Consider the following 18,515-nt stretch of genomic DNA (forward strand, 5'->3'; position numbering starts at 1 on the left):
TCCAAGTGTAGTAAAATTATTGGTTTATTTCAACAAGTCTACTTCTTCTTCAGGAAAACACATGTATAACATTTGCCTTTCCTGAAGAAGTAGACTTGTACTTCGAAATGCGTTGAAATAAACCAATCATTTTACTACACTGGGATATAGGTTTTAAATTCTGTTGGCAGCGTGGAGATTATCCACAAACCCCTTCTAACCTATGGAGCACAGTCATGTTGTGAGAGGAGACCTGTAGTGTACGATCGGCCCTTGTCACATAGCACTTTGCATCAATTCCCAATAACAGCACATTTTTACCTCCGATACCTGAGATACATACAAGGCTGTTTGTAATGACACACCGCTGTGCTCCCCTTTCCCTGCACAGTAATTTTCAGCAGTGAGATCTCTGTGTCCTGGTTAATCAAGAGTCAAATAGTTACACAAATATCTCTGGTTTTGACCTTCTCTAAGGGCATGATCTTTTACTTCTCTGTAAGACGGTGTGAGGTAGTGAGGGGGATCATATGCGTGGGTTGATATGTGTCCCCCAGGATGTGGACAGGGTCTTATTAAACCCACTGGAGCTCCTTGTATTCACAGCAGAACACCTGTGAATCACAAGGCAAAATAAAAGGAAGAGTGGATTGGGTCCAAGTAGTTGACCCAGTCAGATTTTTAGGAAAACCCATCCAGGGCTTTTATTTTTAGAGGGATTTGCAGGTTTAGTAGTGGGGCGAATCCCTCTCTCCACTTATTTATAAAGTGGCTCCATGGCCACAATTCCATTTGTCAGTTTGACCTTGGGGGTGGCAGAGTTTGGAGTTTGCAAGCTGCAGAGCAGGAGGCTATATGCAACCCAGGTCTGTGGGGAGCGAACACAGAGCCAGGGACATCAAGGTGGCTGACGCACCTAAGAGACACGACGGTGCCATTGTCCACGTAAACAGGTTTTGAATACGAACTGTATTTGTGGAAACCTGGCTGCGATCTGGAGGATATCACTCCTGTACGTGAGTCTGAAAGTAATGACTGTTTATGATGAACTTTCTGTGGTCGCCGCCAATCTATCGCACTGCACCAACTCTGTTAAACTACTGACAGCGATGGAACCAAATACTAATGAAATGTATGTAAACTTTTAACTTTGCAGTAAGTAATAAAAATGCCTTAAAACATTCTCTCTCTCATTAATCTTTCATTTGGCAAATATGAATAATTATGGTAATCCTAATTAACCTGAAATGGGAAACATTTATTCTGATTTCATGTCAGATATTGAGAAAAACATGCATATGTGTCTTTTTATATAGTGTATGTAAACTTCTGGTTTCAACTGTAAATTTTAAATTTAAGATCTCCACAACAGAAAGAGAAATGAAAAAAATATACAATATGTTTTATTTAGATCTTCAGCTACTTTATCATGATGTTGCCAGCTTAGAACATAAAATGCGGTGAAAGGTCATTTTTAAAGTCCTTTTATTTCAAAGATCTAACTAGGGCAAGACAAAACTAAGCAGTAAGGTTTTGATATATTCCAGGAAACAATTTTCATTTTTAGCTCACAGCCTATTTTTCTGTAACATACACATGTATCAGATTAATTCTGGTTGAGCTGTTCTATACTGTGCTGAGAAATAATATTTGCCAATATTAGTCTCCAAGGTGTCTTTTGTTCTTTATCTCTTACAATGAATAGCATTATTTAAGCAAAGTTAATATTGATATTGATATGTAATTGATATATTGCTATGTAATATAACACAAAGAGAACCTAAGTAAACACACAATGCATTTAATGAATAAAGTTATTGAAATCTTTTATCACTGACATAAAATATAGTTGACCTTTAACCCCTTTCCGACATTGGGTGTAATAGTATGCCGATGTGAGACTCTCTCCCCTTGATGTGGGCTCCCGCAGTGAGCCCACATCTTTCCTGGCACATTTCAGCTGTTTTGAACAGCTGACATGTGCCTGGAACAGCCGTGGGTGGAATTGCAATCCACCCGCAGCTACTAACCCGTTAAATGCTGCTGTCAAATGCTGACAGCAGCATTTAACATGCGCTTTCAGCAATCGTGCCGGAAATCCGACCACCGGTGACCTCCGTTATGTGATCGGGGGTCATCTGTGGGTTAGAATGACAACCAGAGGTCTCCAGGAGACCTCTATGGTTGTCACTGCAGGCTTGATGTGAGCGCTGCCTGGTGGTTGGCGATCATAGCAAGTGAGTAATTATGCTATATACAGGTGATCTGATCATCGCCTGTATGTAGCTGAGTCAATCGAGTTATGGCAGCTTCTAGTCTCTCATGGAGACTATTGAGGCATGCCAAAAGTAAAAAAAATGTTTTTAAAAATATAAAAATCTAAAAAAAATATATAAACGTTCAAATCACCCCCTTTTGCCCCTTTCAAAATAAAACAATAAAAAATACATACATCTATTTGGTATCGACACATTCAGAATCATCTAATCTATCAATAAAAAAAAGATTAACCTGATCACTAAATGGAGTAGTGGGAAAAAGTCAAAATGCCAGAATTACTTTTTTTTTGGTTGCCACAACATTGCATTAAAATGCAATAACGGACGATTAAAAGATTGTTAGCCCTCCCCCGCCCATAATATTGAAATTATAGGGGGGGTCTCATGGCTTCACAGGCCAGGAAGGAAATTTATTGAAATTAATTGTTAAGGTTGTGGAATTATTTATATATTGGGTAAGCTTTGGCTGTCTCGTGCCAGAAGCGGTTGGAGCTGTTGCTAGAAGATTTCTGACTGGCTTAACAACAGCTCCTAATTGGACAGCTGGTTTTGGCGGTCTTTTTGTGGGCTATAAAAAGCCCAGTATTTGAATTTTCTCCTCAGTCTTCACATATCCTGAGGAACTGAAGATATGGCTTTAAGGATGGAAGACCTATTTCAGCAACTCCTATCGAGAGCCAGCAGAGAAGACGGAGTGGACTGGCTGAAGAGCTGCTTGGCCGCTGAATCCTTACCTGCTGCTTCTGACCCCGTTCCTCCCGCTGCTATGCAGAGCGCTTCGGTTCAACCGTTAGTGCAGGAGCCGTGCGCGACGGAGAATCCGGCTAGACGTTCAAGGAGGAAGACACCACAGAGGTCGGTATTACCGCCCCTTCCGCCTCCATGTCCCAGTGGCCGCGCACCGGATGTGCGCAAGAAGACGCGACGCCCATCTACTAGCAAGTCCCAAAGCCCGGTACGAGATTGCCAGCGCCATTATCAAGCGGCGCCATCGATGTCACAAGCCGTCGGCAGGTCCCCTGTTGCCAGCAGCCGTAAAAGCGCTGTGGCAGCATCATCCCGCCGGGTTGCGGCGGCTTCTTCAGTGGGCGTTGCCGGCCCTCAGAAGACAGTGTCCACGAGCAGTTTGCAGCTTGAAGAATCGGATGAAGAACCGACCGTGTCAGCGCCGCAGAATCCGCAGCTGTGCTCGCCTTCAATGCTGAGCTCGAGCGTTTCCTTGCCGTCAGAGCAGATGACCAGAGGAGGATCTTCCAGAGGGGGTGAGATAAGCAATGTGCCCCTGTCTGTGCATCCTAACCAGCTTAGGGATATGATTAAGAGTGTGTTAGCTGAATCTTTGGGTGATGCTTGTGGGGTCACAATTGCCCCGTCCACTATTGCAGAGGCTAATCCAGCGCAGCAGAATCCATACAAGGAGGCTTTGACTTGTGATATTACGCCCCTTGGATTCCACTTGAGCTCTTCAGTGAAAGAGCTCATTTGGAATAATAATTATGTCGATATATTTTCTTTGCTTCCCCGCAAAGACAATGCTATTAGGTCCGACAAGGACGCTAAATCTGAGGACGATCTTAAACGCGGTGCAGGAAAGTCTTTTAATAATTGGCTACAGGCTTTTTCAATTTACGCAGCAGTATTGGGGGAGAAATCTCCCAGCCTGTGTAATAAGCTGTTCCAACATATAGACATTATTCTGGAAGCTTTTCACAATTTTGGAGGCGTTGCGTGGCTCCATTACGACGAAGCCTTTAGGCAGAAATTGGCAGTTCATCCCGACATCTCATGGGGTGTTAAGGACGTGGGTTTATGGATTAATTTGATGCTCCCACAACGACAGTATGCTAATAGACAGCCAGTTTCTAACTTCCCGAGAAAAGGGGTATGTTTTTCATTTAATGAGTCATCATGCAAATGGGGTATTTCATGCAGGTTTCGGCATGAATGCTCATTTTGCGGGAACTCACACCCCATGTTTAAGTGTTTTCGTAAACAATCGACTCAGTCATCTACCAGAGAGCAAGTTTCAAAGAGCACAGACTCCGGTGAAACTATCAGAAATGCTATGGTGGTTAAGCATTTACCCAAACCAAGCGAGCAGTAGTTTACTGTTTAAGGGTTTTTGTTATGGGTTTGAAGTTCCGCAGTTTAAAGGCCCAGGTTGTGTTGTAGTTAAGAATTTGGCATCTTTATATCTGCATCGGGATGTAGCTAGGCAAAAAATCTTGGAAGAATTGGGCCTGGGTAGAATTGCGGGCCCCTTTTCTTCTCCACCATTTGTTAATTTTCGGATTTCTCCTCTCGGTATTGTACCCAAGAAAGAAGTAGGTAGTTTTCGCATGATTCATCATCTATCATACCCGTCGGGTTCCTCATTAAATGATGAAGTGGATAAATCCCTTTGTTCGGTTTCTTATTCTTCGTTCGATTCGGCTATTGACATTTTGAGGAAATTCGGTAGGTTTTCATTAATGTCAAAATCTGACATTAAATCGGCTTTTAGGTTGCTTCCGGTTAATCCTTCCGGCTTTAACTCTTTAGGTTTTCACTTCGAAGATCAATTTTTCTTTGATATGTGTTTACCCATGGGTTTTTCCCTATCCTGCTTTTACTTTGAAAGTTTCTCTTCTTTTCTCCATTGGGTTTTGGAATCCAGTTGTCAGAACGTTGGAATTCTACATTACTTAGACGATTTCCTTTTTATCGGTCCTCCGTCTTCTGACTCTTGTTTGGATACTCTACACAGTTTTGTATCCTTGTGCGATAAATTCGGAGTCCCGTTGGCTCATGATAAAACCTGCTTACCTACGAATGTTATCGAATTTTTGGGCATAACCCTTGATTCGGTTAAGATGGAGTGTAGACTGCCACTAGAGAAAATTTCGAAATTGAGCAATTGCTTGAATAAATTCTTGTCTAGCAGAAAGGTGACTCTGAAAGACATGCAATCTCTGCTTGGACTTTTGAACTTTGCATTAAGGGTGATCCCGATGGGCAGGATTTTTTCTAGGCGACTTTATAATTCCACCATTGGAGTTTCTTCTGCTGAATCTCATATCAGAGTCTCATTGGATTTGAAAGAGGACGCCAAGATTTGGCAGGCCTTTTTGGCGAGTTACAATGGCAAATCCTGTTGGCAATCTGCTTTTGTTTCAGCAGAGGCGCTTAATTTTTCTTTTTCTTGCAATTCTGATTTAGGTCTCGGTGTTTTGTGTTCTCCTCATTGGATATCTAAAAAATGGCCTGATTCTTGGTTCCGAAATGGCGTAGTTGGTAATTCTATGGTCTTGGAATTGTTTTCAATTTATTTAGATCTTTACCTGTGGGGTCACCAGATGAGGGATAACAGAATTCTGATCCTGTCCAATAATAAAGGCGTCATTCTCGGGATTAACACACTTGCTTCAAAAAATTTATGGGCTATGAGAATTCTAAGGCAGTTAGTTCTGCTTTGTTTAAATTTGAATATTTGGCTGAGAGCCAAGTCAGGTGTAAGTGGTCTGCAAGCAGTTACGGATTCTTTGTGCTGTCAACAACGGGAAATTTTTCGCCAACAGGTACCTTCTGCAGATCCGGATCCAACGCCTTGCCCACAGGAACTTTGGGACATAATTCTGAGTTAATTCCACAGTTTATTGAGAATTCATTGTCGGCCCGATCATGGGCTGATTATTCAGCCGCATGGCAACAGTGGATAAATTTTTGTAGGTTGAATGATTTTGATTTTAATGTGTCTAGTCCCATTTCTGGTTTGAAGTTTGCGGAATTTCTTTGTAGCAAAGGATTGTCATATTCAGCAGTCGCAAAATCCTTGGCGGGGGTGTCGTTCTTTTTGAAATTGTTTGGTAGGGTTCCGTTAACCGGGCTATTCCCTATCAAGCAATTTTTGAAGGGGTTTAAGAGAATCAACTTCAAGCCGGACTCTAGGCGCCCTATTTCCCTCCCGCTGTTAAATGACCTTTGTCTATCTCTTGCAAATGTTTGTAGTAATTCTTTTGAGTCCTCTTTATTTTCCTCTGCCTTTTCCTTAGCGTTTTTTGGAGCTCTTCGGGTCGGGGAATTAGTTTCTGCTAAAAAGGATGTTTTCTCGGGTCTTATGGTTTCTGATGTTTCTCTTTTCGATTCTCATTTAATTTTATTTATAAGAAGATCGAAAACAGATCAATTAGGCCGAGGCTTCAGATTAAAAATCGATTCTATTCCAGAAAAAGTTTTTTGCCCAGTTTCTTATCTCAGAAACTGGTTGCGGGTTAGGCCTAATTCTTCGGGGCCTTTGTTTATTCATTCGGATGGCATTCCAGCGACTATTTTTCAATTTAATGCAGTATTAAAAAAGTGTTTACGGCTATTAAACAAAGATCATTTGAGATTTACCTCTCATTCCTTTCGTATAGGAGCGGCAACGGAGGCGGCTAGAGCCGGTGTGCAAGATTCTCAGATTATGCGTATGGGTAGATGGGAATCGGGTAGATTCAAGCTTTATGTGAGACATGATTTATATGATAACTGATTTTGATTCTATTTCAGGTTGCAAGGTTGTTTGGATCGTAGGACATTCCTATGTGTTTTGGGCTCAGAAGAGGGCTAAGCAACGTTCCTATTCTGAAAACCTTTCTTTCAGCCAGGATTGTGTTCAAGTTTTCTGGCATAGCGTCAGAGGAATGTCTTGGTTTAATCTTTCGTTAGAGTTTAATAAATGTTTTTATAAATTTCCCTCTCCCGATTTAGTAATATTTCATCTGGGTGGGAATGATCTCGGAAAAACCAAGACTTTGGAATTGTTAGCTCTGTTGAGATCAGATTTGGTTTATTTTAAGCAGTTTTCTCCTCTTTCCCAGTTTGTTTTTTCCGAGATCATTCCTAGGTTATTATGGAAGAATTTGGAACTTTCCTTTTTAGAAAAGATTCGGAAAAGGGTCAACCGTGCGATGTCAAAATTTCTCCCAATAATTAACGGGTTTTCCTTCAGGCATGAAGACTTGGAAGGTTTTTTGCCAGGTTTTTACAGGCGTGATTTAGTTCACCTTTCGGATATAGGTTTAGATATTTTTAACTTAAATCTTCAAACGATGGTGGAAAGATGGCTGTGTGGTAGTGGGGGGGCCAGGCTTCTTTGAATCCTGGCGTGTGGGAAATCGCCCTTATGGGTGGATTGGTTGTGATGATGATGGTTAAACTTTGGTTATTTGAAGAGTTAAATTTGAAGATTAAAAAATGTATTTTATGGAATTTTCAAGTAACTCAAAAATAAATAACACGGCCATTTCTTTCCACTAATGGTTTGTCGAGTCTAATTTATTGTATGAATGGGCCTTGTGAGGCCATGTCAGCCCTCCCCCGCCCATAATATTGAAATTATAGGGGGGGTCTCATGGCTTCACAGGCCAGGAAGGAAATTTATTGAAATTAATTGTTAAGGTTGTGGAATTATTTATATATTGGGTAAGCTTTGGCTGTCTCGTGCCAGAAGCGGTTGGAGCTGTTGCTAGAAGATTTCTGACTGGCTTAGCAACAGCTCCTAATTGGACAGCTGGTTTTGGCGGTCTTTTTGTGGGCTATAAAAAGCCCAGTATTTGAATTTTCTCCTCAGTCTTCACATATCCTGAGGAACTGAAGATCCCGCCCACCCTCCCCTTTTTTATTTCGGTCTCCTTTGTCGTGTAATTTATTTTGCGAGGAAAATCGCCCTTATGGGTGGATTGGTTGTGATGATGATGGTTAAACTTTGGTTATTTGAAGAGTTAAATTTGAAGATTAAAAAATGTATTTTATGGAATTTTCAAGTAACTCAAAAATAAATAACACGGCCATTTCTTTCCACTAATGGTTTGTCGAGTCTAATTTATTGTATGAATGGGCCTTGTGAGGCCATGTATCTGCACCAAAATGGTATAATTAAAAAGATCAGCTCGGCGCGCAAAAAATAAGCCCTCAACCGACCCTAGGTCACGAGAAGTAGAGACGCTATGGGTATTGGAAAATGACACAAATTTTATTTTTTTTTAACAAAGTTTGGATTTTTTTCTCTCCACTTAAATAAGAAAGAACCTAGACATATTTGGTGTCTATGAACTTGTAATGACCTGGGGAATCATAATGACAGGTCAGTTTTAGCATTTAGTGAACCTAGTAAAAAAGCCAAACAAAAACAAGTGTGGGATTGCACTTTTTTGCAATCTCACCACACTTGGAATTTATTTCTCATTTTCTAATACACGACACGGTAAAACCAATGGTGTCTTTCAAAAGTTAAACTTGTTCTGCAAAAAACAAGCCCTCACATGGCCATATTGATGGACAAATAAAAAAGTTATTGCTCTGAGAAGCGAAAGTGCAAAAACGAAAAAGGGCTGCTGCATGAAGGGGTTAAAAAAGTTGTCTCATTAAAGAAAAAAACTGCTAAATGGGCCAGAAAATGCTGAGGTCTGCAAGGCATTTTTCCTTTCAGAACCATGACAGGGGAAATGTTGTATCACTTGGTATGTATTCAAAGGAATAGGTGTTCATGTAATAAAAGAGTAGCTCAAATCTGTCAGAACAGGAGTTGTTTTTTATTTTTCGGTCAATATGGCCATGTGAGGGCTTGTTTTTTGCGGGACGATTCGTACTTATGAACGACATCATTTGTTTTACCATGTCCTGTATTGGAAATCAGGAAAAAAAATTCCAAGTGCTGTGAAATTGCAAAAAAAGTGCAATCCCACACTTGTTTTTTGTTTGGCTTTTTTGCTAGCTTCACTAAATGCTAAAACTGACCTGCCATTATGATTCTCCAGGTCATTATATAATTCTGGCGTTTTTAGTTTTTTTTCTCACTACGCCATTTAGCGATCAGGTTAATTCTTTTTTTATTGATAGATCGGGCGATTCTGAATGTGGCGATACCAAATATGTGTAGGTTTGATTTTATTTTTTATTGTTTTATTTTGAATGGGGCGAAAGGGGAGTGATTTAAACTTTCATATATTTTTAAACTATTTTTTTAAACTATTTTTTTAACTTTTGCCATGCTTCAATAGCCTCATCGGAGGCTAGAAGCTGGCATAGCCTCATCAGCTCTGCTACATAGGAGCAATGCTCAGATCGCTCCTATGTAGTAGATTTACTGGATTGCTATGAGCGCCGACCACAGGGTGGTGCTTACAGGAATCTGGCATCAACAACCATAGAGATCTTCAGGACACCTCTGGTTGTTATGCCAATGCACCGACGACCCACGATCACGTGACGGGGGTCAGCGGTGCGTGCATTTCCGGCCCGATGGCTGGAAGCGCTTGTTAAATGCCGATGTCAGAGTTTGACAGCGGCATTTAACTAATTAATAGCAGTGAGTGGATCTCGATTCCACCCGACGCTATTGCGAGCACATGTCAGTTGTACAAAACAGCTGACATGTCCCAGCTTTGATGTGGGCTCAGCGCCGGAGCCCACATCAAAGGGGAAGACATGACATGCACAGTGCTGACAATGTAAAGTAACTCCTATTGCACTACTACAGATTAGGTAATAGATAAAGTGCCATATGGTGAATAAGGAAAGTATTCAGACCCCTTTAAATTTTCATTGAAGCCATTTGGTAAATTAAAAAAAGTTAATTTTTTTTCTAATTAATGTACATTCTGCAAACCAACCTGTTTGAAAATAAAGCAGAAATGTAGTAATTTTTACAAACTTATTAAAAAAGAAAAACTGAAATATCACATGGTCATAAGTACTCAGACCCTTTGCTCAGTATTGAGTAGAAGCACCCTTTTGAGCTAGTACAGCCATGAGTCTTCTTGGGAATGATGCAACACGTTTTTCACACCTGGATTTGGGGATCCTCTGCCATTCTTTCTTGCAGATCCTCTCCAGTTCCATCAGGTTGGATGGTGAACGTCGGTGGACAGCCATTTTCAGGTCTCTCCAGAGATGCTCAATTGGGTTTAGGTCAGGGCTCTGGCTGGGCCAGTCAAGAATGGTCACAGTTGTGTCTTAAATATGAGTGTCTGAGCGAAGGGTCTGAGTACTTAAAACCATGTGATATTTCAGTTTTTCTTTTCTTTTCAATTCCCTTAGTATCCATGGATACTGAGGGAATTGAGTTCAGTAATTAATAGACCACTGTATCTTATATTCTTAGACTCTCTTGTAAGAGGGTTGGTACCACAGGATTGGAATGATGACTCACCTGGTACCAATTTATAAGAAAATGTTACTTCTGTCCTGAAAGCCTGACATTAGTGGTGTGCAAAAGTTTTAAGGGCATTATAAGAGATGACCTGTAGAAATATATTGTTGATAATAATAATATACTAACTTATATCCAGCATGGATTCATGAAGAATAAGTCTTGTCTAACTAACATGTTGGGTTTCTATGAGGAAGTAAGCTTGAATCTGGAAGTTGTTAAGGTGGGTGGTCTTATTTGATACTGTACCACATAACAGCCATAGGCTATTGTGATGCAAGAAACTCACGCATCAATACCCAGCGCTGCCGCCGGCATTTGGGACCGGAGTGTGCCACTGCATAGAAATACATGCAGCTACACGCTCCGGTCCTGAGTGGCAGTTGAAGGTATTGAAGCAAGAGACACATTCGAGTTTCTTGCATCACACTGGCAAGTGTGACCCTGGCCATATACTGAAGCTCCAAAAGCAGGGACTAAGGGGAACAACAGCTTTGGCAAAAATTAAGATAACACTGCAAAATTTTCAGTTTGTCTAATTTTTCTCTTTATAAGTATATTTTTGAGTAAAATGTAAATTGTTCTTTTATTCTATAAACTTCTGATAACATGTCTCTGAAGTCCCAAGAAATAAATTTTGTATTTACTTTCTGAAAATGAGAAATGGTCAAAATAAAAAAAAATACATTGCGTGCAGACCTTAAATAATGCAAAAAAAACAAGTTCATAATTATTTAGAAACAACAATACTAATGTTTTAACTGAGGAAAAGTTCAGAAATCAATATTTTGTGGAATAACTACGACTTTTAAACACAGCTTTCATGCATCTTGGCATGCTTTCCATCAGTCTTTTACACTACTTTTGTGTGACCTTATGCCTCTCCTGGTAAAAAAATTTAAGCAATTCTTTGTTTGATGGCTCGTGACTATCCATCTTCCTGTTGATTACATTTCAGAGGTTTTCAATGGGGTTAAGGTCTGGAGATTGGGCTGGCCATGACAGGGATTTGTTGGTCCTTCTTCCACACTTTGGTTGACCTACAGTAGCTGTGTGGCATGGTGCATTGTCCTGCTGGAAAACCTAGTTGGAGTTGGGGAACATTGCCTGAGCAGAAGGAATGAACTGCTTTTCCAGGATAACCTTGAATGCGGCTTGATTCATACGTCCTTCACAAAGATGAAGCTGCCCAATTCCAGCCTTGCTGAAGCATTCCCAGATCATCACTGATCCCCCACAAAATTTCACAGTGGGTGCAAGACACTGCGTCTTGTACACCTCTCCAGGTCTCCGTCTATCCATTAGACAACCAGGTGCTGGGCAAAGCTGAAAATTAGACTCAGAGAAGATTACCTTACTCCAGTCCTCTATGGTCCAATTCTTATAGTCTTTGGCAAATTTCAGCCTGGCTCTCCTTTGCTTCTCATTGATGAAAGCCTTTTTTTCCTGCGTCTAGGAGCCTGTTACGAACTGTTCTTGCCATGCATTTCACCCCAGCTGACATTTGCCATTCCTTTTGTAGGTCACTTGATGTCATCCTGCGGTTCCTGAGTGACATTTGGATAAGATGATGGTCATCCTGGTCAGTGGATAGTCGTTTTCGCCCTCTGCCAGTCTGTAGCTTTGTTGTTCCAAATTTCTGCTACTTGACCTTGTTGTAATTGACTGCCATCTTAGAAATTTTAAGGATGGAGGCAACATGATGCTCACTGTGTCCCTCTGCTAGTAAAGCCAGAATTGAGCCTTTCTTTTCCTCACTCAAGACTTTTCTTTTCAACTCCTTTGGCATGGCATAAGTTATTTTTTCATTCCTATTACTTTTGGTATATTACTAGCACTTGTTTTGCCATCCAGCTTGTCCTATTACAAGACGATTGTGAATGCCTCAGCAGTGTTTTTCATACTTTCCTTCATTAAATAAGATTTGGTTCAGGTGATGACCTAATCCGAAGCACATTAAGAAGAATGAGGTGTACTCTGGATGGAATTCAACTGACACTGGAATGGAATGGCTGTCAGACATGTAGAGAAGCTGATTTTTATAAAACTGTGCAGTGGTCTCTTAATTTTTGCCAGAGCTGTATATGCAGGTGGGTAAAGTAATTGGCTAATCAACAGGAAACAATAGGGGTGAGAGCACCCATTAAAGTTCGGGTTCTGGTACACAACCCAAACTTTTTCCAAAGTTCGGTTGGGGTACCAGAAATGTACCGGAACATGAACCCTATTGAAAACAATGGAACCCAAACGTTTGAGCTGGAAAATCTCTGTCTTCAATTGACTTCCCCCATAACTCTAAACATTGCAATGGACTTCTGGGGGAAGTCTGTGTTCAGCGTTTAGCACTGAACACTAAATGTCTGGAACAAACCCTGAACTTTTAAGTTTGGGTTCACTTATTTCTAGAAACAAAGAGTCATTGTAAAAGGGTACATTCTCTAAATGGGATAAAGTCAACAGTGGGGTAATGCAGGGATCAGAGTTAGTTACAATTCTTTTTATTCTCTTTATTAATGTAACCCTTTGCATGGGATTGAGAGTGAAGCGTCAGTTTTTACTAATGACAGAACTTTTGTAGAATAATAAAAACTAAGCTAAACTGTGTAATATTACAGAACTGTCTAGACCAAATGTCTAAATGGGCAAAAGCATTGGAACTTTTCATTTTGATACATTTTAGAGCAATCCACCTCCACCAATATTGGATTTATCATATGGCTGTATATGTAGCCACAATTCCAAAAAAGTTTGGGACGCTTTGTAAAATGTAAAGAAAACAAAAATACAATGAAGGAAATCTCTTATAACCATATTTTATTTACAACAGAAGAGAGAACATATATCTGAATTAAAAAAAGTTGTTTAGAAATTAATGGCAGCTACACATCTAAATAAGTGGGACAGGGTTAAAATAAATAAGCTGGAAGAGTAACTGGTACTAATGAAATTTTATTTTACCTAATCAGCATGATTGTACAGAGCATGAGAGATTGGCAGAATATCTCAGAAGCAAAGATGGTCAGAGGTTCACCAATATACGAGCACCTACTGTATGTATAAATTGGTGGAACAATTTCAGAAAAATAATCCTCCAAGTAAAATTACAAAAACTTTGAATATCATACCATCTACAGTAAATAATACCATAAAAAGATTCATGGATTCTGGAGAAATCCATGTTCACAAGGGACAAGGTCTCACGAGCGATAACATCAGTAACTCAGTAATGTCATCGTTCGTAAGACATCACCGTGAGGGACCTATGAGGAGTCAGTCTCAGAACGACGCTCCATAGGTTGCACTACAGAATCGGTGGATGACATGGGAACGCCATGAATTACAAATTCGTGAGTGAGGAAGTGTTTTTTACTTCTTTATATTTCTTCACCTCTCTTTTTATGTCTTTCGGGTTCCCATTTATGGACAACTTTGGTTTCAGTGGAGTATGTCAGAATCCCTGCACTAGATATTTTTTTTTAATAAATTCGTGAAACCAGGCTAGAGTTGAAGGGTGCTTTTTAAAATGAAATTTTTGTATATGTATTTTTTTCTTTTAACTTACTGGGTTAGTAATGGGGATATCTGATAGACGCCTCTCCATTACTAGCCCCTGGGCTTGATGCCAGCTGACCTTCCCAGCCTGTTAATGTAAGCCCCTAGCTGTCTGATTTACCTTGACTTGTTATCAAAAATAAGGGGGACCCAATTTTTTTTTATTATTTATTTGATTAAATAAGGCTAAACATCCTTTAGTGCCACATGAAAGGCACTAAAGGGTGCTAGTTTATTATATGTAGGGGGCTTGTGACATTTAATATTTACAGGACATCTATCCATTCTATTCTGATGGATCGGGCTGTGAATTTAATGTACTTGGCTGATATAATGTCTAATTTCCTTTGAGATATGTGCGTAAAAATCATACAGCTCAAGTACTGTCTGTGTGTTGTCTGATTTTTTTATCGCACCCATTGACTTGCATTGACGAGCGAAATCCGATGCTCATATCCAATCACAGCATATTGCAATTTTTTTCTTAGTCCGATTTGAGAGGAGGAAAAATTCACAGATGAGCACTGACTCATTTAATAACATTGGTCAGAATGCAATGCGATGTTTTATCAAATTGCGCTCCTCCATATTACACGACAGTGTGAGGGAGCCCTTAATCTCAATTGGCATTGAAGAAATACAGGTCCTTCTCAAAAAATTAGCATATAGTGTTAAATTTCATTATTTACCAAAATGTAATGATTACAATTAAACTTTCATATATTATAGATTCATTATCCACCAACTGAAATTTGTCAGGTCTTTTATTGTTTTAATACTGATGATTTTGGCATACAACTCCTGATAACCCAAAAAACCTGTCTCAATAAATTAGCATATCAAGAAAAGGTTCTCTAAACGACCTATTACCCTAATCTTCTGAATCAACTAATTAACTCTAAACACATGCAAAAGATACCTGAGGCTTTTATAAACTCCCTGCCTGGTTCATTACTCAAAACCCCCATCATGGGTAAGACTAGCGACCTGACAGATGTCAAGAAGGCCATCATTGACACCCTCAAGCAAGAGGGTAAGACCCAGAAAGAAATTTCTCAACAAATAGGCTGTTCCGAGAGTGCTGTATCAAGGCACCTCAATGGTAAGTCTGTTGGAAGGAAATAATGTGGCAGAAAACGCTGTACAACGAGAAGAGGAGACCGGACCCTGAGGAAGATTGTGGAGAAGGACCGATTCCAGACCTTGGGGAACCTGAGGAAGCAGTGGACTGAGTCTGGTGTGGAAACATCCAGAACCACCGTGCACAGGCGTGTGCAGGAAATGGGCTACAGGTGCCGCATTCCCCAGGGAAAGCCACTTTTGAACCATAAACAGCGGCAGAGGCGCCTGACCTGGGCTACAGAGAAGCAGCACTGGACTGTTGCTAAGTGGTCCCAAGTACTTTTTTCTGATGAAAGCAAATTTTGCATGTCATTCGGAAATCAAGGTGCCAGAGTCTGGAGGAAGACTGGGGAGAAGGAAATGCCAAAATGCCTGAAGTCCAGTGTCAAGTACCCACAGTCAGTGATGGTGTGGGGTGCCATGTCAGCTGCTGGTGTTGGTCCACTGTGTTTCATCAAGGGCAGGGTCAATGCAGCTAGCTATCGGGAGATTTTGGAGCACTTCATGCTTCCATCGGCTGAAATGCTTTATGGAGATGAAGATTTCATTTTTCAGCACGACCTGGCACCTGCTCACAGTGCCAAAACCACTGGTAAATGGTTTACTGACCATGGTATTACTGTGCTCAATTGGCCTGCCAACTCTCCTGACCTGAACCCCATAGAGAATCTGTGGGATATTGTGAAGAGAAAGTTGAGAGACGCAAGACCCAACACTCTGGATGAGCTTAAGGCCGCTATTGAAGCATCCTGGGCCTCCATAACATCTCAGCAGTGTCACAGGCTGATTGCCTCCATGCCACGCCGCATTGAAGCAGTCATTTCTGCCAAAGGATTCCCGACCAAGTACTGAGTGCATAACTGAACATTATTATTTGATGGTTTTTTTGTTTGTTATTAAAAAACACTTTTATTTGATTGGATGGGTGAAATATGCTAATTTATTGAGACAGGTTTTTTGGGTTATCAGGAGTTGTATGCCAAAATCATCAGTATTAAAACAATAAAAGACCTGACACATTTCAGTTGGTGGATAATGAATTTATAATATATGAAAGTTTAATTGTAATCATTACATTATGGTAAATAATGAAATTTAACACTATATGCTAATTTTTTGAGAAGGACCTGTAAATGCTCATGCTGAAAAAACACCAATTGTATAGCGGAACTTTTTTTGTCAAAGAAGTTGCTTCATAAAATTTGAAACATATTAATTTATACCTATATAATGAACAAAAACGAAATCTGCCAATATACTTTCTTATTGTAAATTTACAGTGCATCATACTTTGGTAATGATGCCATTTGGAGGTTTCATGGTTCTATTATTTATTTGCTCAGTAAGCTATAATTATGCAAATGCGGTGTGGCAGTACCATTTGGGTGATATTTTAACAGTCTTACTTTCTATTAACACCTTTCCAAAAGGTGATCATGGCCCCAGACAAGTTTTAAGTCTATGCTAGTTGGTAGGAACTGCAAACTATAAGTATTGAAAGGAAGGTGCACCACTCAAGGGTAACACAGAAGATGTGAAGAACACAGTGAAGAAGATTGGGCAGACCATAATTTGGAAGCAGGGTAGAGCTGCAGTCAAAGAGGAAGGGATTTTTGAGACTCCCCGAATCTCTAGAGAGAAGGCTACATTCCAAAGACATACTGATAGGGAATTTAGATTGTGAGCACCATCGGGGACAGTGATGATAATGTATGTAAACTGTAAAGCGCTCCGGAATATGTTAGCGCTATATAAAAATAAAGATTATTATTATTATTATTACATTAAGAGACTGGTTAAAGAATGAAAGGCTTCTAGTGACGAGGGAAGTCAATGCGGAAAGAAAAAGTAAAGCCCCATGTAAGGGCAAAGAGTGTGAAAAAAGCTTTAGAGGCAAAACGGTCAAAACTAACTTTTTGATATCTATGGGTTTGGTTCTCATCAGCATGCTCACTATGAAATACATAGTAAAAATCTCAAACATAAGACATAATGGTCGAATCTTTACCTGTGGGATAAGTTGAGTATTCAGCAACCTTGCAACTGCAATTGAAACTTCCGAATAGCTATCTCCAATGACGGCTTTTACCTTGGGCATATAATCAGAGTAATTACATTTGAACGCCAGCTGCTCCACAGAAGTGTTGTATGTAGACAGGAAACGTAATGCTGCTGACATGGCCAATGTAGTTTCTGAGCAAGTGTCATAAATTTCATATCCAAGTTTTATCCCAGGTATCAGTGATACGTTATTTACCATCTCTATAGCGTGAGCCATCGAGAGTAATTGTAAGAATCCTTGCATATCAAATCTGTAAAAATAGAAAAAAAATGTAAAATCAATTGCATGTGATCATTGCATGACCAAAATAAGTGTAGAAGATGTGGCTTAAGGTACCTTCACACTCAGCGACGCTGCAGCGATACCGACAACGATGTCGATCGCTGCAGCGTCGCTGTTTGGTTGCTGGAGAGCTGTCACACAGACAGCTCTCCAGCGACCAACGATCCCGAGGTCCCCGGGTAACCAGGGTAAACATCGGGTTACTAAGCGCAGGGCCGCGCTTACTAACCCGATGTTTACCATGGTTACCATCCTAAAAGTAAAAAAAAACAACCACTACATACTTACCTACCGCTGTCTGTCCCCGGCGCTCTGCTTCTCTGCACTCCTCCTGCACTGACTGTGAGCACAGCGGCTGGAAAGCAGAGCGGTGACGTCACCGCTCTGCTTTCTGGCTGACCGACGCTCACAGCCAGAGCAGGAGGAGTGCAGAGAAGCTGAGCGCCGGGGACAGACAGCGGTAGGTAAGTATCTAGTGGTTGTTTTTTTTACTTTTACGCTGGTAACCAGGGTAAACATTGGGTTACTAAGCGCGGCCTGTCATGATCCCAATGGCAGGGGATCACTTAAGGACAAGCACAGATACAAACAAGCTCTAGGGCGATGGAACCTGAGCTGACCGCGACCCTGAACCTAACACACAAATAAAAGTAGCCGGGGAACGTGCCTACGATGATCCTAGACGTTTCGCTCCAGCCGAAGATCTAACTTCCCCTATTAGGAGAAACACAGACCTCTCTTGCCTCCAGAGAAATTCCCCACAGAAATAGCAGCCCCCCACATATAATGACGGTGAAATGAGAGGAAAGCACATACGCAGTATGAAAACAGTTTCAGCAAAATGAGGCCCGCTAAAGCTAGATAGCAGAGGATACAAAAGTGAACTGCGCGGTCAGCGAAAAACCCTTCAAAAAACCATCCTGAAATTACTTGAACTCATGTGCCAACTCATGGTACATGAGGAGCAATTTCAGCCCACTAGAGCAACCAGCAGCAAAGAATCACATATCTGCAGGCTGGACTAAAAACCAAATAAAGCAAAACACCAAAACAGGAAAATCCAAACTTA

The 18,515-nt window shown here is 40.6% G+C and overlaps 1 protein-coding gene across 1 annotated transcript in view; it reads right to left on the bottom strand.

Annotated features, from left to right (window-relative positions):
• The window catches only part of GPRC6A (G protein-coupled receptor class C group 6 member A), a 59,634-nt gene extending 42,226 nt beyond the window's left edge, over positions 1–17,408 (bottom strand). The window contains exon 1 of the mRNA XM_069767976.1: positions 17,111–17,408. Coding sequence (XP_069624077.1) covers positions 17,111–17,407 — 297 coding nt within the window. The 5' untranslated portion in view covers position 17,408. The remainder of the gene's footprint in view (positions 1–17,110) is intronic.
• Between the last annotated feature and the right edge of the window lie 1,107 nt (positions 17,409–18,515).

Source organism: Ranitomeya imitator, chromosome 5, assembly GCF_032444005.1.
Source record: "Ranitomeya imitator isolate aRanImi1 chromosome 5, aRanImi1.pri, whole genome shotgun sequence".
NCBI lineage: Eukaryota > Metazoa > Chordata > Amphibia > Anura > Dendrobatidae > Ranitomeya > Ranitomeya imitator.